At 34.0% G+C, this 27,907-nt stretch overlaps 1 protein-coding gene across 1 annotated transcript in view; it reads right to left on the reverse strand.

The window, feature by feature from the left end:
• Positions 1-3,525: 3,525 nt before the first annotated feature.
• Positions 3,526-27,907, reverse strand: part of AHR (aryl hydrocarbon receptor) — a 47,728-nt gene continuing 23,346 nt past the window's right edge. Inside the window, exons 3-11 of the mRNA XM_007981966.3 lie at positions 27,046-27,152; positions 21,166-21,255; positions 18,960-19,083; positions 18,169-18,299; positions 14,992-15,194; positions 14,098-14,207; positions 13,306-13,447; positions 9,414-10,662; positions 3,526-6,750 (exon numbers count right to left, since the gene is read on the reverse strand). Of these exons, the coding sequence (XP_007980157.1) occupies positions 6,607-6,750; positions 9,414-10,662; positions 13,306-13,447; positions 14,098-14,207; positions 14,992-15,194; positions 18,169-18,299; positions 18,960-19,083; positions 21,166-21,255; positions 27,046-27,152 (2,300 nt within the window). The 3' untranslated portion in view covers positions 3,526-6,606. The remainder of the gene's footprint in view (positions 6,751-9,413; positions 10,663-13,305; positions 13,448-14,097; positions 14,208-14,991; positions 15,195-18,168; positions 18,300-18,959; positions 19,084-21,165; positions 21,256-27,045; positions 27,153-27,907) is intronic.

Below are 27,907 nucleotides of genomic sequence, written 5' to 3' on the forward strand. Positions count from 1 at the left end.
GCAATCATTAAAAAGTCAGGAAACAACAGATGCTGGAGAGGATGTGGAGAAATAGGAATGCTTTTACACTCTTGGTGGGAGTGTAAATTAGTTCAACCATTGTGGAAGACAGCATGGCAATTCCTCAAGGATCTAGAACTAGAAATACCATTTGACCCAGCAATCCCATTACTGGGAGTATATACCCAAAGGATTATAAATCATTCTACTATAAAGACATATGCACACATATGTTTATTGTGGCACTGTTCACAACAGCAAAGACTTGGAACCAACCCAAATGCCCATCAATGACAGACTGGATAAAGAGAATGTGGTATACTACAAGGATACAGTAACCAAAACAGCATGGTACTGGTACCAAAACAGATACACAGACCAATGGAACAGAACAGAGGCCTCAGAAGTAACACCACACATCTACAACCATCCGATCTTTGACAAACCTGACAAAAACAAGCAATGGGGAAAGGATTCCCTATTTACTAAATGGTGTTGGGAAAACTGGCAGCATGGAATACTATGCAGCCATAAAAAAGGATGAGTTCATGTTCTTTGCAGGGACATGGATGAAGCTGGATGGAAACCATCATTCTCAGCAAACTAACACAAGAACAGAAAACCAAACACCGCATTTTCTCACTCATAAGTGGGAGTTGAACAATGAGAACACATGGACACAGGGAGGGGAACATCACACACCAGTGGGGGGCTAGGGGAGGGATACCATTAGGAGAAATATCTAATGTAGATCACAGGTCGATGGGTGCAGCACACCACCACGGCACGTGTATACCTATGTAACAAACCTGCACATTCTGCACATGTACCCCAGAACTTAAATTAAAAAATAAAAAGATATTCATCAAATCAGTAATGAGGACTGATGTCAATGTATAGTTTTACCTCCAACTAAGAGGTTGTGAAGATATAGGAAAATAGTAATAAGAGACATAAAGATACTTGTTATGTGGCAATAAAAAACTATTTTTATACAAAAGCAATTAAAAAATCTATAGTGGAATACTTTTAGATTTACAGAAAAGTCAAAAGGTTATAGAGTGTCTTTATTCTCTGCAGCTAGGTACCTCTAATGTCTTATCTAACCATGGTACATTGGTCAAAACTAAAAAATTAACAATGATGCGGTACTATTAACTAAAGAGTTCTGCAGATTCTTGGTAATGCCCTTTTTCTATGAAGGACGCCATCCAAGATATCACATTAAATTCAGTCATCATGCCTCCTTAGCCTCCTCTGCTCTGTGACAATTATTCAGTCTCTTTCTGTGACAGTGACACTTTAAAAATCCTCTCAGAAATTTTCTGGCATGTCCCTGAATCTGGGTTTGATGTTTTCTCATAATTAGACCGAGGCTATATGTTTTTAAGAATATCAGGAAGCTTTGAGACCTACACTTCTCAAAGCATCATATCAGGTAAATCATGTTATATCAACATGACTTTTCATTGGTGATGTTAACCTTGATCACTTGGTTAAAGTAGTGCTTGCCAGATTTCAACAATGTAAAGTTATTTTCTTCTCTTTCTGTACTCTGCTCCTTAAAAGCAAGTCATTAAGTCTAGCTCATATTTCCAGGGGAGGAGAACTAAGATCACGTATCAGAGAGCATAGTAGCTACCAATATTATTTGGGATTCTTCTATAGGAAAGATGTGCTCCTTCTCCCCCATTTATTTTTCAACCATTTTATTTATATCAGTATGGATTCATGGATATTCTTTGTGCTGTAATCTAATGCTATCATCACTTATTTAGTTGCTCACATTATTCCAGTTTTGGCTACTGGCAGCTAAGTATTTTATATAAATCACTGAATCCTCCAGCAATCCAGTGAGACAGGTACTGTTAAGTCTTATTTTACAGAAAAGGAATCTTAGGTTCAGAGAAAGTAAGAAACCTTCCCAGTGACATATCTTATTTATGGCAAAGCCAGGATCTATACCTAGTAGTCTGACTCCAGCGTCTATGTGTTTAGCTTAGCTATGCTATGCTGCTCTCTAAGGGAAATAATTGCTCCACAAATGTCAATCAGAGGTAAGGCATTGAATCACTTCTTAGATAGCACATACATAAAGAGCCACAAATGGTCAAAACTAAGCCTGCTGCCAGGTGGGAGGAGGAATGAGTGGTTAACAAAGGAAAGAGAAGGGATAATAGGAGCTTATAGGGCAACTAATGTCATGGAAGAGAAGAAAAAAGTTCATTGAAAGTGTAATCAATTTGGTTGCAGGGCCACAGAAAATGAGCCTATGATAAGAAGTTTAGTGAACGAACACTGCAGTATAATGGAAGGATGGAAAACAAAACTAGATTTCAGGAGATCAAAACTGTGACAAAGGAAGAAGGTAAAGAAGTAATTTAATAGAGAAGGAAGTGCAGGTTCAAGTAATTTTTTTCCAGGATGGAGAAGGATCTATTCACAGGGAATCCTACAGAAAAGGAGAGCCTCTTAGAAGGGAGTTGTCAAAGCTGTGTGCATGAGAATGGGAAAGGACAGGGGCTAACCCTGGAGTTCAGGAACCTCTCCTCCTCACATACTGTAGGTAAGTCCAAGGATAGAGGAATTGCTGAGGTGAAGGTACAGACAAACTTAGGATGACACCCTCAATTTTATTAGTAAAAACAGAAACAAGGTCATCTGCAGGCAGTGAAAGAAATTAGACAGATGTCATCCAGTCCTGTCAGTGGCCAACATCCCTGGGTCGGTGTTTGGTAGAGCTGGTGAAATTGGACAATCTGGAGTCATTCATGGTGACAGAAATCACCTAAGTGCAAGCAGAGATGCACTCAGGTTATCTGGATTTTTACTTGAATTTTTTCAGATCAAAGAGTTAAAACTAAATATTTTATGTAATTCTTAAAGACTCAGGGTTAGTCTAAAATGTTCAGAATTAAGTATGATGCTAACTTATGATATGCTAGTGGAGAAAAATACCAAATTGTAAAGAAGAGATATAAATCTAATAGAAAAATAACTGTCACGAGAATGAAAACTTCTCAGAAATTTTTCTTCAATCAATTCTAATTGCAGAATTTTTCATGAATGTTCAACAGTCATGAATTTAAGGCCAAAGGCTTCCATATCATTTATACTTATTAAACAGAAATACTAAGTTTGGGCAATAGTTTTTCTAAACTAAGCAAAAAATACAGCTAACAAGGGTTATTTCAAATTTCTTCAGAAATATTCATAAAATATTATTAAAATGGGATTTTGGATTTTAATCTGAAATACACTACTACACTGATAACACAGGGCTTAAAAAAGTTCATTTCAGAAGCATTTTAATTCATGAAGCTACTGAGAGTGTTTTTTTATATCCAGATAAAGGTCAAACACTGGGGGCAAAATTGTATAAGAAGTTTATGAATTATTGACTTAACATATCACTAAGCATTGTAGATTGCCCTCATCTAACATAGTTATAATACTATAGTATAAATGATAATTTCCTTTACGTGGACCAGAGAGAAGAATTTACATTAAAACATGTTATCCATATTTGTTATTTTATTATTTATTGTATACAACTTTGATAATAAGGACATTATAAATCATACTTTAAGCAAAAATCTATGCATGATATAGGTAAGCAGTAACACTTTGAAGAAAAAAGCCATGAAAACATTTACCTAAAATTTAGTAACATCGAAAAACACTGGTTTGTGCATAGTAATGACTGAAATCTTCATAATACACTAGAATACTGGTAAGTCTTCAGGTATTATAAGAAAAACCTGGTATAGGAAAAGACTAAATGAGACACATCCACATCCTTAAATGTGCACATCATCTAGAAATAACTCTCTCAATGTAGCGGTGCACTAAGCATCCTTTGTTTGGCACTTAAAACAGACAAACAGGTATTTGGTTTAATGTGATTTTATTATTCTTAGATACATTTTAGTTATTTTATATAGATAAAAATATACAATATTGCTTTTAAAACTTTTAATTTTATAACTGTATAACTGATTGTCATCATATTCATGATTAAAAAGCCTATTTTTCCACTAAACAGTTTATCCAGTAACATGTGGAAGAGAGTAACAAAAATGGTTTATATAAGACTTACAATAAAAGGTTTAAATGTAAAAATAGAGTATTAATCTAGACCACTGGTCTAAATCCTTAAAAGGATACCTCATGCTGGAAACAAATTATGAAATGTTTCAGACAAATTTTCAAAACTTAAATTGATTCTACAGGTTCAAAGTTTTGACTGACAATACACAGAACTGAGAGATATTTTGTACGAAGACACTTTTATATACATTAATTTACTAAAAAAAGTAAAAGAAATAAGAACTGTATTTTTTTTTTTTTTTTTTTGGAGATGGAGTCTCGGTCTATTGCCAGGCTGGAGTGCAGTAGTGTGACCTCAGCTCTACAACCTCTGTCTCCCGGGTTCAGGCTATTTTCCTGCCTCAGGCTCCCGAGTAGCTACGACTACAGGCTCACGCCACCATGCTCAGCTAATCTTTGTATTTTTAGTAGAGACGGGGTTTCACCATGTTGGTCAGGATGGTCTCGATCTCTTGACCTTGTGATCCACCCTCTTCGCCCTCCTCCCAAAGTGCTGGGATTACAGGCGTGAGCCACTGCACCTGGCCAAAAACTGTATTTTAATACATCTCAGTTTGGGATTCCATCAGATTTTAAAATAATACATGTAAAATGTGTCTAAGCTCTTCAGCTCTCATAGCTAAAGGAAAGAATAGCTGAGTGTGGTGGCTCACGCCTGTAATCCCAACACTTTGGGAGGCCGAGGTGGGAGGTTCACCTGAGGTTAGGAGTTTGAGACCAGCCTGGCCAACATGGTGAAACCCGTTTCTACTAAAAATACAAAAATTAGTTGGGCATGGTGGCATATACCTGTAATCCCAGCAACTTGGGAGGCTAAGGCAGGAGAATCGCTTGAACCCAAGAGGTAGAGGTTGCAGTGAGCCAAGATTGTGCCACTGCACTCCAGTCTGGGCGGCAGAGTGAGACTCTGTCTCAAAAAAAGAAGAAGAAGAAAAGAAGAAAAGATGGTGTCATTTTTTTCTTTTAAGCCATTTCAGGACAGTAAAGTTGGTAGAGTGATTAATTTGCCTATTGGTAAAGATGATCAGTATATCATTAAAAACAACCTAATGTTTGAAGGTAAATGAACTGTGTGGTTGTCTTTTTCTTAATACCAACTTTAAGCAGTTGGATTCATTACTTTATTTCTTACAAAGACACACTGATAAAGTATGAAAAGCCCCAACAAATTATTTAAGTGCATATATAAGGTATGGACTTTTTAAAATGAAAAACTGCAAATATCTTACAAATAATTTTGTTCATTATATCTATACAATGCACCATTCAATTCACTCATTACAATACTTTGCACCAAACATTGCTATCTGCAATCTTAACACTCCTCAAATATGAGAAAAACAAATAGTTTCCACTGTTCTAAGAAGCGAAATTTATAAAGTCAACACAATATATTATCAAGGTTTATAGGTCTAAAACAATTTTTAAAGACAATTTATACACATTGAAATGGGTGTTTTGCTTAATATAATTAAAAAGTTAGAAATAAAGCTTCTTGCAATTTAATAAACATGGTTGCAGTTAACAGCAGATTTTTCACATTGCAACATTCAACTATCATGAGTCTTCAATAAAGGTAAAGAGTGGTATATTTCTTCTGAAAACACTGTTGAGAAACTTAAGTGTGATTGTCTTAATATTTTTATAATAATTAAGAATAATTTGGAAAGACATTTTACTTTTAAATTTTTTCAACATAAGGCACATAGCAACATTTATAGTCTAGAAACTACTAAATTATGTAATAAATATTTTTTCAATCATTATTTGCCCTTTACCTAAAGAAAATAGGTGAGTAGAAGAGTTAAAACATGCCTGAATTAATGAAAATGGTTGGATTTAGGAAATACAAATAATATTTGTGTGCAGAAAGATATTAATTTAAAAAAGAATACTTTATATAAAATATACATCCTACAGTGTTACAGGTAGAAAAAAATGTGAGGCACTTAGATGAACAGTGGAGGAGGAGAGCACGGAGATCATCTTTTTATAAAAAGCACCAAACCGTTTATTTTAACATCCGAGATAAAAGCAGAGGTTAACATGATAGGAAAAACTAGTTTAGTTCTGTAACTTTGTATTTGGGGAACTAATAAGAATCCAGTAGTTCAAAACTCAAAGTATTTTATTTTTATTCTGACAGAAATAATTCAAATAAAGAATGCTTTCTAATTTAAAAGAGTCTTAGTTTCCCTGATAAAGTTTTGCATATTTTGTGGTGCTCAGAATAATGTGAAATGTAGATGGTATCTCACTACTCTGTGGCAGTACACTTTCTACCTTAATGACTATAGTATAGGTACTATTTTGATACCATTTTTAAACTTCCTTTTCTAAAAGCAAAAATTAAAATTTGGTTTGGAATAATTGTGAATAGCATGCATCAACGCCTCCATGTGAACTTGCTGACGTCCAACAGTGACAGTTTTATTATTCCATAATCCTTCACAAACTAATTTAATCCAAAAACCAGGGTCAAAATTGGGCTTGGAATTACAGGAATCCACTGGATGTCAAATCAGGAAAAGGTCTGGCTTCTGACGGATGATGAAGTGGCTGAAGATGTGTGGTAGCCTGAGTGTTATTTATGTTATTTAATTCAGCTGGATATGTTTCATTTAAAACTCCATTCTGAAACTGAAAACAAAAATGATGATGCAACTTATTGGAATAGATCTTCCAAGTATCTTAAGCCATTAAATAACATATTAACATGTATTTTTAAAATCTTACCCCTGAGAGTTGTAAACTTTAAGTTCCTTTACTGCTGCTAAATTTAAATCTTTCACACAGTGAAGACATACTGAGGACATATTACGTATTAGTTACATTTATAACCTGTTTTTCCATTAATCTGACAGGAAATTTTGAACATGGTACAGATGAGTGATACAGCTGTCTCATTTCAGACTGCCTTTGGGTCAGGCAGGAATTGGTGGGTCAAAGAGCACCAGTCAGGAATTACAGTTAAATATTCTCTGTCATAAGTAGGTTTGCTCTGACCAGGTTTCAAGTTATAGGTGTCAATGAACTGATTATATTCAGGAATCTTACACTGGAATGAAAAACTTTTCCAAAAAAGGTAGCTTCTGATTTTCTAAATGTTTCTAAATATTCCTAAAATATTACACCACAGGTATGATTTTCATAACTGATTCCTTATTCATACTTTTAATTAATACTACTGAAAGCATAGTTCTAATTACAGAATCAAGTTACCAAAAGAAAATGCCCTTTCTTGTTTTCTTACACTGCAATGAATCTGGTTTCTATAACTGCTAGTAGAAAAAAGAAAAATAAAAAGGAACGACATGAAGATGCACAGCTCTGTAGAGTTTTATAGATTATAGAGCCTTTATATTTTAGTTAGTGGAAGTTCTGGAAACTTTAGAACAGATTAAAATCATAGCCTTAATTGCTTCAAATAAAATCTACCTTTGTAAAGCCTACATAACAGGCTTCAGTAATCAAAATGTTAATTACTTCACAGATCCTCCAAAACATATATAAAATCTATAGTAAAAGTCATATAACCTGTCTCTTCAATGAATGGCAATACTGTAAATTCTTTAAATAAAAAGTATTACCTGTCCGGATAATGGTGAGTTTTAAATGATTTTTTCTCATTACTCATAACACAATTCATGTCAGCCATTCTCTTTAAACATACTGTACAGATAGTGTCATCCAATAGAAATATAATGTGAGTCACATACAGAACTTAAATTTTTGGCCACAGTAGATTAAATAAAATACATTACTAAAGTTAATTTTACCTGTTTCTTTTTACTTTTTTAATGTGGCTGCTGAAAAACTAATCATTTCAACATGAGATCAACAATAAAAGATGAGATATTTAACATTCTTTTTTCAAGCCAAGTCTTCAAAAATCCAATGTGTATTTCACACAGCACATCTCAATTTGGACTAGCCACATTTCAAGGGCTCAACAGCTACTCAGTGGCTCAATATTGAGTGTCTTAGCTCAATAACATCTACTCTGGAGTATATGTGGGTCTATAGAATTATTTGTTTATTCACAAAGAAACAATAAAAAGTAGCGAGGGGAAAACACTGCAAAGAACTTACGTGCTACTCATGCAACTCCTTATTCAAAATGTAATTTTACAGAATTAACTTCTGGACAATTTGCTTTACTCAAGAGTAAAATATACTTTCATAGCAATTTTCTGAGATAGACTAACTGAATATTATTCAATTTTAATACAATTGAAAGATGTAAGGAATGAGAATAAGAAAAAATCTTCACCATCATTTTCTATTAAAAAGCTCATAAACGATTACACAAGCAAAATGTATGAAAAAAGCCAGAAAATACAATTAAAGATAAAGCTTCAGGTCATACTTTTAATTATTATACTCTAATACAGAGTAAACAGGGGCCAAGGAGCTTAATTTTAGTCAAGATATTCTTTAAAGCTAAACTTAAATATCCTTTAAAATGAACTAAATATATTCTAATGGAAAAGCATAAATGCAAACATGATATATTCCTGAGTGGCCAGAGACAGCAGCTATTAACATTATGTTAACTTTTTTTTTCAGTGATCATTTTTAAAGCGTGCTCACTGCCAGATAGATTCTGATGACACATTTAAACAACAAAAATACACTATCAAGCTTGATTTCCATGACAGAAAGCCAGCTGAGTTACCTCTTTCAAGAAAGGCAGAAAAGAAAGCCATTCTACCTTAAAGGATAAAATGAGGATAGGGGAGGTAGTGTGGAGGAATAGCTCGAGAACATGGAGGTGCCTAGGACTGAATTCCAGGGATATAATTAATCTAGAGTTTCAAAGGCATTGTAAGAAAGTACACTTACATTTGAGTTTAACTCAATTTCAAACACATATAAAAAAATAGAGCTTTGAAGAAATTATTCTTAAAAATTGCAATACTTTTTGAAGTTTGAATTTTTAAATTGCCATATTTTTAAAGAATCCAGAAAGAATAAACCAAATTATCTATTTTAAACATAATACTTCTAAAAACTAATTTCACCTGGTAATTTAGGTCATCTTATATTAAGGACACATTCATGTTGCTTCAGTCCTTCGTATCTTTCTCCCTCATGAATCAGGTGAATGATATACTAGAAAAAGTACAGGCTTGTAAAAAAAAAAAAAAAAAAAAAAAGGTAGTCACAGCTATAATGAAAAATGCTGTCTCCATGAACGCTACGGAAAATAGATTACAATCAGCTGACATAAAAAATGTGTAACATGTCTATAAGGTAAAAAGAACCACTGAAAGATTTATTCAGTTTGATAACACCCTTACCTTGTTTAAAAATGCCTGCTGGCCTGGCAGTACGGGGTTGTACTGCATCTGACCCACGTGGGTGTGCTGAGGTTCTGGCTGGCACTGATACATCGACATGGCCCCAGCATAACAAGTCTGAGGAGTTACTATGGCTGACTGTGGATTTAATCCATGCTTTTGGTTTTCAGGAACTTGTAAACAAGTGACAAAATCTTCTAAACTAGAAGTAGTGGGGTATGGGGATGGTTCATAACTCCCCATAGGATAGTCCAGCTCTGTACATTTGGAATGTTGTGGTAATACAGGCTGATTACAGGAAATAAAGTTCTGTGTATAAGGCACAGGATCCATTTCAGATTTGTAGGGGAACTCTTGATTGATCCCATGTAAGTCTGAAAAGACATTATATTGTTGTGGGTCTTGCCGTGGACAACTGAAAGGCACGAATTGGTTAGAGCTCCAATTTGCAAACATGCCATTAACTTGCATATGCTTCATTTTCTGACACAGTTGTTGCTGTGGCTCCACTACTGCTTGCTTTTGGTGATGCTGTTGTTGCTGTTGCTGTTCTAACTGTAGGTGTTCCTGTACCATACAGCTCGAGTTCAGAGCCAGGGACTGTTGCTGTTGATAATCTGAAGGTATGAACGGAGACTTACTTAAAGAATCTTGGATGTATGTCAAGATTTCATCTGTTAAGTCAATGTCTCTGAAGTCAACCTCACTGGAAAAATCATTTCTGAAAAATTTTTCATTCTGCATGTGTTTGATGTCTTCAAAATCAATGCCTAGGTTTTTCATAATGCTGTACAAGTCACTGTTTTTACTATCCTGAAAGAGCCCTAGGTGACCTCCAGCAAATGAGTTCACATCCTGAGGCTGGTCAATTTGCTCATGTTTCAGGATAGTATCATTTCCCATCGGTGCAGTATTATCTTCCCAATTTCTGCATTCACTCATAGATTCGTTCAAGAAATTGTTCTCAAAAGGTGCAGTACTTGAAGTACTTGAAGCAGGATAGAGATAAATAGACTCATCTTGTTGCATCACGGCAGCGAGGAGGGAACTAGGATTGAGAGAATCCTTGTTTAGAGTTGATTTGGTAGCAGAGTCTTTTTCGCTAGTGCCATTTTTAGTCCTTAGTGGTAAGGGATCCATTATGGCAGGAAAAGGGTTGGTTGCCTCATACAACAAAGCTTCTCCAGTGGTAAACATAAAAGGCAACTTCATATTTCGTTTTCGTAAATGCTCGCTTCCTTCCTCATCTCTAAAGTTGTGTACAAAAAAGTCTTAGAGAAAATTCTATCAAACATTTTAAAATAAAAATTATTAAAGAAAGAAAAACATCAAGCAAAATACATTATGATTGAATTCAAAAGCGGGAATATTTTATTTTCACCTCAATTATTCTCATGACTGGCGCTATAAAATTGTTTTTCAGACAAGCATATTTAAATGATTTAATTTTTTAAAAATAACTTAGTTAATTCCATGGTCACATTACATCCCTACCTGACACCATGCAAAAACAAAAACAAAAACAAAAATTGTGTGGAATAAAGCTCTACACATAAAAACAGACTACGAGAATTTAGGGGCCAGGCACGGTGGTGCATGCCTGTAATTACAGCACTTTGGGAGGCTGATGTGTGCAGACTGCTCGAGCCCAGGATTTTGAGACTAACCTGGGAAACACGGCGAGACCCTCACCTCTACAAAAAAATACAAATTAGCTAGGCGTGGTGGCACATGCCTACAGTCTCATCTACTCGGGAAGCTGAGGCAGGAGGACTGCCTGAGCCGGGAGGTTAAGGCTGCAGTGAGCCACATTTGTGCCACTGCATTCCAGCCTAGGTGATAGAGTAAGCTCCTGTCTCAAAAAAATAATAATAACAAAATTAAAAAAATTAGGAATTAGAAACTTAAGAATCTGAAACAACAAACCTCTCTAATAAAACCCAGAAGCTATAAAGACAAAGATTGGCATAATTAGTAATATGAAAGTTATTTAATATTAAAGTATTTGTATTTTTGCAATAGAATTCTTAAATAAAATATTTGTAACATATATAATTTATAATATATATATATATAATTTCACATCCATAATAAAGAGCTCCAATAGTGTCTAAGAGAGAGGCAAACAACTCAACAGAAAAACAGGTAAATGACACAAACGTAATTTATAAAAGAAAAATATCCTAGAAAGATGTAAAAAGATGCCCCCTATTAGTAATAAATAAATGAAAACAACATGTCTTAAAACAGAAGCACACAAAATATGAACAAATGTATAGAAATATGAACACAATTAACAAACTAGACTTCTGATATACAAAAAGAACAACATATTCCCAAATGACAGAACATGTATTCTTCACAAGATTACATGGGATATTTTACCAATGTAGACCATGTGTTAGATCATAAAATAAGCCACCACAAATTTCAAAAAAACTGAAATTCATTCAGAGAACGTTTTCTGACTATAGTAGAACTAAGCTAAGTCAATCACAAAAAGGCAACTAGAAAAATCCCCAAACACCCTAAAGTACAGTAACACTGTATTTCTAAATAATTTGTGAATAAAAATAAAATAAAATAAGAAAATTAGCCAGTATTTTCAATTAAATAAAAATAAGATAGCAAAAGATGAGGGTTGTAAAGTTGTACTTAAAGGGAAACTGATATATATGTTTAAGTATATATTTTTTAAAAGTTGGATAGAATTGTAAATTATACCCAAAGAAAGTAGAAGAAAATAATAATGAGCAGACATAATTAAAACTGAAAACAAATGTATAAAATAGAAAAAAATCAATAAACCAAAAGTTGGATCCTAATAAAGACTAATAAAGTCTAATTTAAAAAAGGTGCCTTCTAGAAACATTGATCAAGCGAGAAGGACAAATTTATAGAGGTACACACATACCCACGCACTCATATACATCTGTACACACATACTCATATACTTCCATGGGTACTTATATACACACATACATTCACCATGTTCATGGGTTCAAAGATTCAGTATTAAAAGGATGTTAATTCTCCCCAAATGATCTACAGTTTCAAGGTAATCTCACTCAAAATCTCAACAGATTTTCAGACAACTGTTTTCTAAAATGTATATGGAATTATAAAGGGCAAAGAAGAACCAAGGCAATCTTCAAGCAGAACAACAAAAAAGGCGAAACAAACAAAATGAAGACACACTCAGACATAGAATTTATAATAAAGATAGAATAACTAGGACTGTGTAATGCTAGACAAAATAGACAACTACACCAATGGAACTATTAATAGAACAACACAATCCAGACAGAGAACCAAAGACAAAATCCCCTGATCAAAATACAGTGCAGTGAGGAAAAGATGACCTTCTCAGTAAATCATCTTTTCAATGTGACTGGTCAATTGGGTATACATATAAGGGCTGGGGGGAATCAATCTTTACCTCAAGCCACAGACAAAAATCAATTCTCCAGGGTGGGAGGAAACATTTGCAATACAAATATTTGATAAAGGACTCATTTGTAACATATGTAAGAAACTCTTGAAATCACTGCTGGGTTTACAGAACATATTCTAAATAAAGCATTGTTATATTTTTCTTTTATTTTACCAATGACACTAGCTTTTCATATGTACTTCATATGCCCAGGATAAAACCCTAGTGTTTTCTTTTACTTTTCTTTCTATAGCTCTGCACATGTAGCTGCTCAATAAAATCTGTCAATTCTATCTTCTCAATGTCTCTCACCTGTGCTCTTCTTTCTAGACAAATTACTTAAACTTTTCAGTTTTTATTTACAGACTAAATTCTGCTTGAATTATTTTTATGCTTTCGTGTAAGAGGACTTATGAAAACAAAACTGTTAACAAAAACAGAAAACATTCTTTTGCTTACGTTAGTGGTCTCTGAGTCGCAATGATATAATCTGGTCTTCCATTTTTATAAAGCAAGCGTGCATTAGACTGGACCCACGTCCATCGATTGTTTTTTGTAAGAAGCCGGAAAACTATCAAGCCGCTTTCTCCAGTCTTAATCACTAAAATAAAATTTAAAAATTAAATTATCAAACCCCAAATCAATATATTAAAGAATATTCCTAAAACAAAGCTCTTGTGACATAGTTCTGTATGTATTTCCTTTATCCCCAAAGACAATACATTTTAAACACACACAAAAAAAGGCATGGAAATGGTTTTTCAGAGTCTTTTTTTCCATTTCAGACTAAATTTATTATTTTAAATGTTAAAGGGAAGATTATGTACCAGACAATTCTAGTAACACAGGAAAGTAGAGAGAGAGCATAAATTGGGGACAAAAAAGATTAAAAAATTATTTTTAAATAGGGAATATTTTCCTACAGGCTAATACTTTATAATTTTAAAGTAGAGTTATTAACATTATTGTTACAATATTAACATAGATTTATGAATTGATAACAATGTAATTAAAAAATTACCAAGCAAAACTTCATGGGCCAAATGGTTATTTTTTAATAACTAAACAACAATATTTCTATGAGGCAGGTATAGACAAGTTAATGAACAAAGAGTGTAACCCTGGTAAGTTACTAAGTAGAAGTTTATCCATATAGTTTACTTAAACATGTTACATTACATAAGAATTTGAAACATGTACTACAGTGTATGCCGTTTTTTTCTGACATGTTCATAAGGAACTACAACTTACTCCGGATATGGGACTCAGCACAATAAAGCATATCAGCAGCATGAATAAACTGATACCCTGATCCTCTCGTGCACAGCTCTGCTTCAGTATATCCTAAAACAATTCTTCCTCTGTTTAAAATTTAAAAAGGTAAAATAAGAATGAATTATGATTTAACATAAATGAAATAACAAAGATAAATTCATTGGTTTTACGCTAGTTTCTGCAATGTTTTAGTTCACATTTAGAATTTCACATCAGTAAGTAGATATGAAATTAAACACATCTATGTCAACCGCTCTTCCTTGCTTATGATTGCAAATTTCAGTTTCAGCCTATTTTCTTTTCCTGAATAAAACCACGGAAATTAGTATGCGAAAACTGAATCTAATAGAGCAGATGTAGGGGTAACAGAAAATCTTTAATAAAAATCTGGAATGTTTTTATAATCTATTTTTAGGGAAGAAGGTTTTTCAAATTACCTCTCTGCATTCCCACATTAGAAAGGAGAAAAGCACTGATATGTTTTGATACGGTATAAATGCTTAATATCAGACTCTTGCTCACAATTTTCTGAAAGTTACTGAAACTTCTGGGGCTAGAAATCAAATAACATCTGTGCCATTTAAAAACGTAAAACAAACCAACATAAATGTCATCAGAAGAACAAACCTTACTAATATATAAGAACATCATCATCTGAGACAAGTCTTGCAAAAAATTAAAAAGATGATTTGTGAGCCTGATGAAATTATTTTTACTGTAAAAGCCTACACTGAAAGAATAAAAGCTAATAGCCAATCTAATAATAAACAATATTACATACAGTCCACAATGTATGTTTTACATGCTAAGAGAGACTTACTGAAACATAATGTACATCTGATAGAATAAAAGTGAAAAAGTCTCACTTACTTGGCATCACAACCAATAGGTGTGAAGTCTAATTTGTGTTTGGTTCTAAAGATAAAATTTTTGGTCCGGATTTCAAGTATGGATGGTGGCTGAAGTGGAGTAGCTATCGCAAACAAAGCCAACTGAGGTGGAAGTATTGATCCATCTTTCCCTTTCTTTTTCTGTCCATGAAGATACTTTAACCTCCCTTGGAAATTCATTGCCTTAAAATAATAACAACAAAAAACGTTCATTAAAATTAAAAATATGAAAGTTCCTTTTAAAAAGGCTCCATTATAGCTGCTTCTAGGGTTCTTGATAATTCCATAAATATTCCTGAAGTTGAGAACTGTTAGTTTCTTTCATTCCTGTCTCCATGGGACACCCATTAAAACTATCCCAAAGAGTAATATGAGAAATATTCTAAAGGGATAAGTGAACCACTCATTGTTCCTAAATGGTCATAACATGAATACCTATATAATTTTCCAAGCTTGCCATTACCCTATCATTTTCACCTCACACAGCTCCTTCCACACCAGGCAATCAATATATCCTGAATGGTGATAAAGCCCTAAACATTCATTTTCAAGCATACATGAACTATATTGCAGCTCATAGCATATTGCATAGTTCATAGTAATCTTTTCTATAGAGACAAAATATAATTTTATTAAAACACTAAAATGAATCATCATGAAAACATATAAAGAATGCAGAGCTCTACTGAGTAAAGATATGGAATAAATTTAGAAGACAGGGAAAACAAAGGCAACTTAAACATGAACATGATATATTTAATTGGTTACAACAGTATCAACCAGTCCAAGGGATGGTTCTGACATCAAAATAATAGCAGCGCAAGGAGGAAAAGACCCTCTTGCACACAGGTATTCCACCTCAGACATACAGTCACATGTCACTTAACAAAAGGGGCATGTTCTGTGAAATGTGTCCTTAGGCAATTTCGTCATCCTGTGAACATCAGAGGGTAGGTACACAAACCTAGACGGTATACCTTACTATGCATCTACGCTATACAGTATAGCCTTTTGTTTCTAGGCTACAAACCTGTACAGCATGGTATCATACTGAATAAGTAATTGTAACACAGTAAGTATTTTCTATCTAAACATAGAAAATACACAGTAAAAATAAAGTATAAAAAATGGTATACCTATATAAGAGTACTTATTGTAAATAAGGCAGGCAGGACTGAAAGTTACTCTGGTTTAGTCAGTGAGTGAGTGGTGAGTGAATGTGAAGGCCTGAGATGTTACTGTACACTACTATAGAGTTTATAAACACTATACACTGAAGCTACGCTGAATTTATAAAAAATATTTTCCTTTAGGCCGGGCGCAGTGGCTCATGCCTGTACTCCCAGCACAACTTACTGTAACTTTTTTACTTTATAAACTTTTACACTTTTAACTATTGACTCTTTGTAATAATACTTAAACACAGTGTACAGCTACACAAAAATATTTTCTTTCTTTACATCCTTATACTATAAGCTTTCTCCCATTTTTTAAAAATTTTTTTTTACATTTTAAACTTTTGTGTTAAAACCTAAGACATAAACCCACACATTAGCTTAGGTCTGCACCGTGTGAGGATCATTAATGTTCCTATCTTCCACCTCTACATCTTGTCCCACTGGAAGGTCTGCAGGGGCAATAACATGCATGGAGCTGTCATCTCCTGTGATCTTCTTTTGGAATATTTCCTGAAGGACATGCCTGAGCCTGCTTTACAGTTAACCTTATTCTAAAATAATGATTAAAATAAAATCATTAAAAGTATAATAAATTAAAAAATAAAGTAAAATAATGATTAACAGTAAATACATAAATACATAGTGATTTATTACTTTCAAGTATTATGTATCATACATAATTGTATGTGCTATACTTTTTATATGACTGGCAACACAGGTTTGCTTCCATCAGCATCACCATCAACATGTGAGCAATGCTATGACATCGTTAGGTGATAGGGATTTTTTGGCTCCATTATGATCTCATGGGACTACCATCATATACGTGGTCTGTTACTGACCAAAGCATCATTATGCAGCACATGACTCTACATAGTAATTGTTCATGAGCAATAATACTGAGAAAACTACCTCAAAGCACAATTCTAATTCTGGGTCAGCAAAATCTTCTTCAGAAATAAACACATAAACAAAAATCATTGCTTGGTAATGCTTAATTTAAGATTTGATTACCTGTTTCAAATTCCTTGTTATTCACAAAAAGTATACAATATACTCTGTATTCTCTTCTCCTGTACTTGGTGACACAAACTAAGGATACAATGAGAGACAGACAAGTCCACTCTGAGGAATCCTAAGCTGCTCCCTACAGCAAACTCCTATGCAGGTATTCAGACTTTGCAACAAGAAACAGCGTCTCCTATCAGATGATGATTCTACAATTGCGAATATACAATCATTTTTCTATGTGGCAGTTATTTGAGACATATGGAAAGGCCATTATTTTTCTGTCTAGCAGGCATTAAATCCTCCTATTAAAAAAGGGCTACATAATTCTCTCCTATCTTAAAAATCCTAAAATAGTCAAAACACAAGGCTTCATGTTATTTCACTCAATCTTTGTTACTATATTCTAAAGAACAGTTTTCTGAATTATAGAGGATAGTCAAAATCAGAAATAATTATTTTAAAATGCAACCTTATCAAATTATTTGGTAGATTTTTAAAGCTGAAATCAAAGATAACCAAAGAAAATTGGCTTCACTTGACTTTTTTTTCTATAACTTAACGTTAAACCAAATTTGGGCTGAAGATGTCTCTGCTCCTTAAGTCCTTACCAAGGAATTGCAACTTCATTTACTATATAAACTAACGGAAAGCCTAACAGTAGAAGTGAACTTTTGTAACCAAATAGCTGAGTCTCAGTCAGTCACAGGTGACCAACTAATCAGATCATCTTCAAATAAGGCAAACCCCAAGCTGTAATCAATCAAGCTATTTCTGTACCTCACTTGCATTTTCTGTTCATAAATGCTCCAGCCCATGTTTTTATGTGAGCTCTCTGAACCTCTCTGGTTCCAAGGGCTGCCTGATTTGGGAACAGTTCTTTGATGAACTAAATTTTGCTAAATTAAATTTGCCTCAAGCTTTTATTTTAACCACAATAAGAGCCAGTATCATAAGATTTTGTACCTTACCAGAAAACCAGATGAATTATCCAGCAGACACCTCAGACGACATATGAAGCACCTCTCCATAAAAGGAGAGTTTTCTGGAGGAATCTGTTCTGCGTTATAACAGACTACTGGCTGGGGGAGACCAGGGGCTTCTGTAGAAATAAAGGCAAAACAAATTTACTTTCCATTTTGCTGTAAAATTAAGCATCTGCGTAGGTAAAATTTGTATTAGTTTCTAAACTGGAGTCTGTATTCTGAACACAAAAAAATCATTTTCAGAAGAGCTAATGACAAGAAACTAAAAGTTTATTAAATATCACTTTTATCAGATAGAACTTGTGTAATTTTTATTGAGCTATCACTGTCAACAATTTTCACATTTTCTAACGTATTTTTGTTTTCTTTAACACTTTAAGAAATTTCCAAAAACATTTTTTGCATTGAGAAAAGCATTTTTATACTTGCATATGCTAGCTTACTTTTTTCTTTGGTGCATTTTAAACACAATAATTTACATGCACTCAGGTATCAACCTTGTGTACCTTCCTTCCATCTTTCATGATGGTACCACTTATTTTTATAAAATACATTACTGAGTATGGAAATACTCTGTTGCCTGAAACTCATTAATGGCTCTCATTTGCCAAAATATTCCTTAGCTCATCAGGTTCACTGTGGCCTATGATTGCAGATTTATATCTTTCCACTACTTCCCTATCATGGAGTTCTATGACCTTCCAGGTTCCCAGCCTCCTTTCACAGAATCATATTTAAAAACTATCAACACAATCTTTTGTACCATCAGTTCTTACCATCAATTCCTTGTCCAGACTCTGTACACTGAGAAGGATTTAACGCCCAGTGTAGCTGACGCTGAAATTCAGCTCGGTCTTCCGTATGGATAAGTTCATACACACTCTGATGTATGACATCAGACTAAAGAAAAAAGATACAAGGAATACAATAAAAGCACTGATTAAAAAAATATGGCTTACTAAATTAATTTTAAAGCCTATTTAGATTAGTGGGTGCTTGCTAGTGGTGATGAATACAAATTGGATGATTCCTAAAGTTCCCTAGTCACCTAAGATAGAAAAAGCTAGACAGACTGGCACTACAACAGATAAGCCAAAAGTTACTTGTCATCAGTTCCCAACGTGAATGCTCTTGCTCAAATAAGTCACCTCCCCATTCCTTAAATGCAACGTATTAAAATCTGTTTATGTTTTGTATCCATTTGTTAATTTTTAGATTCTTATCTCTTCCACGCAGCTTTTCCTAACCACCCAGGCCTCTTTGACTTCTCTAAGCTTAATGGTATTCTCTAGGTATTTCCTTCACTGTTCTCTAAAATTTTCTTCGTATAAAATTTTCACTCCAAGTAGACTCCACAAGAGCAAGGGATTGTGCCTTTACTATATCAAACCCACTTTCCTACTCTTGCCTCTCACCATTTACTACAGTGCTGAGCCCTTAGTGCTTAAACCAGAGTTTTCCTTTTTTTTTAACTGCAAGTTGTGATAAAAAACACATTTCTATCTGTCATAGGTGTATGCATAGACATATACACATGGAAAAGTTTCACAAAACACTTACCATTATTACATGAGATAATACTGTGTATTCTATATTATTTTATTCCATCCTAAACAACTAAAAAACAGTTTGATGGTGATCCACTGTCTTGACTGCATACCCATGAGCGAGTCACAACTTGCAGTTTTAAAAATAGTGTCTTAATCTACCACTTGTGTCAGATATGAATGTTGTTTTAGGAAAAAAATCCATGTGTATATGGGAGAAAAAAAATGGACTGGAAAATGGCTGATCTCTTTGATTTTCTTACTGATATAAATCACAATATCAAATCATGATTAAGACAGTTATATAATTCATTTGGCTTCAAACAGGCTTTTCTATGGACATTAATATATTTTCTTTAGAATGCAACAAATCAGAAGTTTAGACTTTGTGGTAGTAGCTAGATTCCACTATTTTAGTCATCTACACTTAAATCTTCCTAGGAACCTAGTCTTCTCATATTAAATCATCTTGATGCCATTACACAATTTCCAGAAGTTGCATCTGAAACACAAGTTGAAATGCACATCCCCTTTAACAAAAGCCTTCAGTGGTCTCCATTGGACATACAATATAGTTGAAGCTCTAGTCTATAAAACTGTTATTAAGACCAGCAGCCTTGTGAGCTTGATAGAAGTGCAAATTCAAGAGCCCCACTGTGAACTACTGATTCAGAACATCTGGCAATGGGTCTCCGAGATGACCAAGTTTTATCAAGGTCTTCAGGTGAGTTCTGTGCACATTGCAATTTGAGAACCAGATATACGAGAATAGCAAGCATTCAAATATTACAATCTGTTCTTAAACCATAAAAGATGTTATTGTCCTTCAAATATGTCAAGTATTTATAATTCCATCTATTCATCATTCATTCAATAACATTAAACAAGCCAGTCACGTTAGTTTCCTTCAATGACTTCCAGTCTAGTGCTTACAGTACTTCTATATTCCTATGTTCTCTCGTCCACCCACCTGCTACACAATATTTAGGTCAGCTTATACACCATTTGATTTAGGATATCTTCCGTAATCCACATAAATCAGAATTAAAGGTATAAATCACAGGATTTTACTTGTACTTTTTATACAGCACCTCATTCATTTCATAGTTGTCATATATACTCTGCTATCCATTGATGCCAAATAATTTTGTATCTTATCTCCTAGACCCCATGTGCCTGAAAGTTTCTTATATATGAGATTCTTGATAAGCAAAAGAAGAAACACAATAACCATGAATCGCATAAAGATTTAAAGGAATTAATAGTGCAGTAAATTATTAATATTAGAGAAAATTATTAGCTACAAATACATAATGTATTCTACAGCATATATTGATACTTTATACATACAAATGGTCAACTGTGTCCGAAAGTATAACATACATGAAAAGTAAATGATATAATAATATAAATGACATAAGTAATATATACTTACCTGCTGAAACCCTAGATAATCTTGTATAGTAGAAGAAGCATAAAAGACCAAAGCATCTGTAGTGACAACTAATACAAAGCCATTCAGAGCCTACAAGGAAAGGAAGTTCTAAAATTAGTAATACGACTTAATATTGACCGTCACATAAAAGTTATTACTTTTATCTCTGAAAAATCTTCTCTTCAAAATGGTTAAAATAATTACATTTCACAAACACAGCCATAACATACACTCCTGGACTAAGAAATACCTATTCATACCTTTTGATTTGTCTACGGAAAAACAGCTAAATTTAATGCTCAATCAGAATAACTCCGGTAGAATATGGAATTCATCTTCTTCCTCATGTTTCAGATTTTCTCTTTTAAATATATTGTACATATTTTTTAAAGAACAAACTACTTAGACATCATTCACTATAGTCTATCACACTGCTTTTTTTTAGGGGGAAACTGGAGGCAAAGATGTTGATGAGATTCTTAAAGTGGGAACACTAAAATTCTTCTTGTACAAAGACATTTCAAGCACTGACACCAACATTTTAAGTCAGAACATTTTAAGACTTTTATAGGAAAACACAATATATATATTATATATACGTAATTAAAATATAATACACATGCAAAGCAAGCATACGTGAATTTAGTCCACTAAAATTTAATGTCATTATGAACATATACTTAAATTTATCATTTTGTACGTGTTATTTCTATTTGTTCACAGCACATTCGTATGTATAATGTTTCTTTTTCTCTCTGTTTTGCCTGCTTTGGGTCCATTATTATTAGTCCATACTCTTTAGTTTGGAAGTTATAGTCTCTTTTTCTATTACTGGATAATTCAAGTCCAATATCAACTAATACCTTTATTCTCCTCTTGGATAACAATCGTATCATAGATCACTTTATTATTATCATATATTTTAATTCTATAAGCCCTCACTGTTTTCTCCTTGAGTTCAATTTGGTATTTGATCTATTCTTTACTATGTGATCATAGCTAATGTCTTCTAACACCCTCTTTTTCATGTAAGGAGAAATATAGTATGGTTTAGTTTAAGAATTGTACTGTGTAGTCAGACAGATTTGGTGTGGACTCCTGTCTCTGTCTATTACTAGTTGTGGGGCTGTGTGGCTTTGGTTAAGGTATTTACTCCTTTTTAGGCTTCAGTGTTATTTCAAAAACTGGCGCTTCATCAGGTAGACATAATGACAATATCCCACCTAACTCAATGCTTGGCACAGAGCTAGCACTCAGTGTAATAAGGTACAATGCTATATGGTTGTAGAAATAAGCAAATAAATATTTACATCACGATGCTTTGAGAACTATAAAGAGCTATATAAATAATAGTGATTCATTTATTCAACACATAATAAACTATTACATTCCCAAGGGGAAATATGTATGCTAAGTACTGGGATTTAAGAGTTAACAAGGCTTTGCCCTTGTGCTTATGATGCTCACATCTAGTCTAGTCAATATCTTCATTATCAGATGAAATAAATGAAATACAGTGGCTATCTCTCTTTTCACTCCAATTACTTTCCACATTCAAGATTCTTGATCTGTATTATCTGACAACTGGACTACAAAGATAACAACTATTATTTAGTATTCCTTTTTCTAAATGTTTTTATGTATTTGAGTGGTTTATTTCTCCCAAAAACCCAATGAGGTAAGTGCCATGTTCCAGTTTTACAATAGAAGAAACTGAAGTCAAGGACTATACCTTTAAAAGTAACTTGCCCAAAGTCACAGAGCCAGAAAATGGCTGATCCAGGAGATAAACTCAGTCTGGTTCCAAAGCATACTCACTTAAATAACATGATATGCTGCCTTTATGTGTTATCGATCCCAAATTGGTGCATGGTTCTGACTGTTTTGTTCTGTTTTTTTACTTTTAAGTTCAGGGGCACAAGTGCAGGTTTTTTACATAGGTAAACTTGTGTCATGAGGTTTTGTTGTACAGATTATTTCATCACCCAGGTATTAAGCCTAGTACTCATTAGTTATATTTCCTGATCCTCTCTCCCTCCTCCCACCCTGCAGCCTCTAAATGGCCCCAGTGTGTGTTGTTCCCCTCTGTGTGTCCATGTGTTCTCATCATTTAGCTCTCACTTATAAGTGAGAACATGCAGTATTTGGCTTTCTGTTCCTGTGTTAGCTTGCTAAGGATAATGGCCTCCAACTCCATCCATGTCCCTTTAACCACAAGCAGGCTCTCAGGTTTTTGACTACAAATATTATATGTAATACCCGCAATTCCCTTAGGATAAACAATGGTGATTCTACCCATAAGAACTTCAATATTTAATGATTAACACACTCAAAATTGGATATTCTTAAATTCTCTTGACAGTAACACCATATATCCATCATTGCACTGATTTATTCTGAAAATATCTGCTATCCATTAATCACATTCATATTATTTTGTAGAACATCATACGTTTTCAAACAGTGAAACAAATTTAGTCACATTCCAATAAACTCATTGGTGTATATGCCAGAAGACAGAAGGATAATTGAAGTACAGTTATCAAATCTCTTTAGACAAATGTTAATTGTTAGAAATAAAAATCTAGAAAGAATAGATGCATATCAATTTTTATATATCTCAAATGATCTCAAGTACCAGGAGGAACAAGTTATTACTTGTATTGATTTGTCTTAATAAATTAACAGAAGGAATTAATATACTAATTAAATAAAAGAGATCATCATTCTTTTAGTCTTAGTCACAAAGATTCACTCCATCTATCTGAAAATTATGTTGAGCTCACTTACTATTTAAGAGAAATTGCAATTAATACTGTTACATAAAATTTCAACTGCTGTCACTGAAAAAACTGCAAGATTTTAACAAGTACAGTATTAAATAGCAAGAGATATAATTTATTTTAAACTTATGAAATAAACATGTGAAGTAAATAAAGACACAGTGATTAGTACTGTTTCATTTTTATTCCTTGTAAAATAGTAATAAATTGAAGCTAACCTAGAAAGATGTCTTAAATTTTTAATAAAAATTTTTTTTTTTGAGATGGAGTCTCGCACTGTCACCCGGGCTGGAGTGCAGTGGCGTGATCTCTGCTCACTGCAACTTCTGCCTCCTGGCTTCAAGTGATTCTCTTGGGCCTCAGCCTCCTGGGTAGCTGGGATTACAGGCACCCGCCACCACGCCCAGCTAATTTTTTGTATTTTTAGTAGAGATGGCCAGACTGGTCTTGAACTCCTGACCTCGTGATCCACCTGCCTCAGCCTCCCAAAGTGCTGGGATCACAGGCGTGAGTCACTGCCCCAGCATTTTAATAAAAAATTTTGTGTGGCCGGGCGCGGTGGCTCAAGCCTGTAATCCCAGCACTTTGGGAGGCTGAGACGGGCGGATCACGAGGTCAGGAGATCGAGACCATCCTGGCTAACACAGTGAAACCCCGTCTTTACTAAAAAAAATACAAAAAACTAGCCGGGCGAGGTGGCGGGCGCCTGTAGTCCCAGCTACTCGGGAGGCTGAGGCAGGATAATGGCGTAAACCTGGGAGGCGGAGCTTGCAGTGAGCTGAGATCCGGCCACCACACTCCAGTCTGGGCGACAAAGCGAGACTCTGTCTCAAAAAAAAAAAAAAAAAAAAAAAAAAAAAAAAAAAATTTGTAACATTTTCTTTATATGCCTTTGTTAAGCAGAGGAAAATAATTCTCCTCAAAAGTTTTAGGCCATATGGTATACAGAACCTCTGGTAACATCTTCCACATTGTACGGGTAATTGGCTGATAACTGTAGGTTGCAATATAAAGTCAGATGTCATTATGCAATTGTATATAATGAAACAACCATTTTCACATATCTATAATGTTTTTAGTCATCTTCTTCATAAAAAGATAACATATAAGCACAATCCTAAGAAAATCATATAGTATGTGAGTCTTCCGATTAGACAGCAATCTACAAATGGTATTCAATATAAACAGGTAAGTTTATTTTAACTTCTTAAGGGCTACCAATTTGCAGATAATTTAAAATATATATATTCCATATAATTATAGCTTTACAGCTTTGCATTCTTATTATCGTTATTCTGTTTCCCTGACATATGGTATGTACACAATTTGTCTAAACGTTTTGGGAAAAAAATAAAAATTATTGGTCCATAATTTAAACCAACTTGCCAAGTGTTATGGCGATCAGTCCATATTTGTCTATTTCACCTGAACTACAGGATTTCATTATGGCCTTAGTAGATAACCCAAGAGGTGTGTTAATCATCTTAAGCAGCAATTATTAAAATGATTTCCTATGACCTGAATACAGAGTCTTTATGTTTGGGTTTATATATACATGAAGATCCTCAGTTGGGGCTGGGGGAGGACTCATGTTTTAATAGATTTACTTTGTTTAACATAAGTTAATTTTTGCTAACAGGAATTTGAATGTGATTACTCAATTGTAATAAAAAATGCTATATTATTAGGCACATCACCATTCACCGAATGAACTAGTGGAGTTACCAAAACTTAGGGTTACTTTTTGTAACAATGGTGAAGTTAGTTTTTCTAGTCAGTTCAGTGGGTGAAACTGAAAATGATCACATAGTTGTGATAGCACACATGGCACATATCTTTATTCTATCTTTTTTCAAAAAAAAAAATTATCTGAGAATTTTAAGTGAGAATCAATCATGGCATCAATTCTAAAAAAAAAAAAAGAGTAAAAAAAGATTCAAAATGCTTTCACAGGCAAATTAGAAACTAAATTCTGAAGCATAAAAATAGGGACTACAGTTGATAAAATCTTTAGTATGTGAATAAGTCACAAACAGTTGCTAAAATAAAATGTAAGTCATAATATATTGACAAAATGAAATTTGGGTTAAGAAGTATGTTAAACTGAGAAATGCATTTAACAATTTTTTTTTTTTTAGACGGAGTCTGGCTCTGTCGCCCAGGCTGAGTCGCCCAGGCTGGAGTGCAGTGGCACAATCTCGGCTCCCTGCAAGCTCTGCCTCCAGGGTTCACAGCATTCTCCTGCCTCAGCCTCCTAAGTAGCTAGGACTACAGGCACCAGCCACCACACCCGGCTAATTTTGTGTGTGTGTGTTTTTAGTGGAGATGGGGTTTCACCGTGTTAGCCAGGATGGTCTTGATCTGCTGACCTCGTGATCCGCCCGCCTTGGCCTCCCAAAGTGCTGGGATTACAGGCGTGAGCTACCGTGCCCGGTTGCATTTAACAATTTTAATAGAGATACATTCCATAAAAAGTATATATAAATTCAACATCTTAAATTAGAACCTTTAAAATACTCTAGGAGTTCTTTCTGTTTGAAGAAATATTAATACAACAGAAGGGGTGGACCAGTCCTCTAACTAATCTCCTTCATATACAGTCATGTATTACTTAACAGCAACATACGTGGTTAGGTGATTTTCATCATCACGCAAACATCATAGAGTATACTTATATAAACCTAGATGGTATAGTCTACTATACACTTACACTATACAGTGTAACTTATTGTTCCAGGGTTACAGACATGTACAGCATGTTACTATATGGAATACTGTAGGCAATTTTAATACATGGCAAGCATTTTTGTATCTAAACATATCTAAACTAGAAAAATTACAGTAAAAAATATGGTGTAATCTTACGGGACCACTGTCGTATATGTGGTCTGTTGTTAACTGAAACGTCATTATACGATGCACGACTATAATTCCATTTTTTCATGTATTAAGCATCATTCACTATTGCAGTTCAGATGAAACTGACAAAAAACATTGAGTGAATCCCAAATCAACTGGGAATTATTAAAACACTTCTTAATTCATTTTCCATTTACAACTGTCCTTAGTGTAAGAAACTATATTTACGAAAATTTACCTGTAATAAGAATTCTCCTTCTTGTAAGTTCAGGCCTTCTCTGAAATTTGCTGCTCTACAGTTCTCCTGGCCTCCATTTCTTTCAGCAGGGGAGGATTTTAATGCAACTACGGAAAAAAGGGAAAAATAATGATTTTAAAAGTAAGCAAAAGTAAAGAGCTATAATAGAAAACTTCTGAACACCAAACAAAGACAACTTGAAATACTGGCATCTACTGGTATTTTTAGTAATTGGGTAATACAAGGTAAATAATAAACACTAGGTAAGTAATCCTGTTGCCAGTGGGTGGTTCCTTATTCTATGCTAGTAACAAAACTGAAGGACTTAGTCAAGTTGTCAGCTGACAGATTGTTAAAAATTGTTGATGAGTTCACAATATGACTTTTGTCACAAAACTGAGGAGTTTCAAAGAACTGCACAACAGTGTTATAAACACTCCTCTCCACTCCCACCTCCTTTCTTAGGAGATTAAAGTTCTCCATAATGTAACCTATAAAAATGACTCCAACTTTTTATATATTTATCAAAATATCAGGCAACTGGTGGTGGTGAGGAGAACAAAAGCAACTATGCACCTACTGAGATGTATTTCCGAAGTGTGGAATCTTCTTGTCCAGCATTTGGGTAAAAACTGTTAATTACTGTTATTATTTAATAGGTTCATGTTAAATTTATAAATTAACTCATGGAGAATTAACGTCTTCATAATCTTGAATCATTCTATACAAGAACACACATTTTTTTCCATTTGTTTAAGTCTGTATTTTGTCCTGCTAGAATGTTTTAAAGTTGTCTACAAAAAAGATGTGCATAGGCATTTTTATATTTACTCCTAGGTATTACATCTTGTCGGCTGTAGAG

The sequence above is a fragment of the Chlorocebus sabaeus genome, chromosome 21, assembly GCF_047675955.1.
Source record: "Chlorocebus sabaeus isolate Y175 chromosome 21, mChlSab1.0.hap1, whole genome shotgun sequence".
NCBI classification, from domain to species: domain Eukaryota; kingdom Metazoa; phylum Chordata; class Mammalia; order Primates; family Cercopithecidae; genus Chlorocebus; species Chlorocebus sabaeus.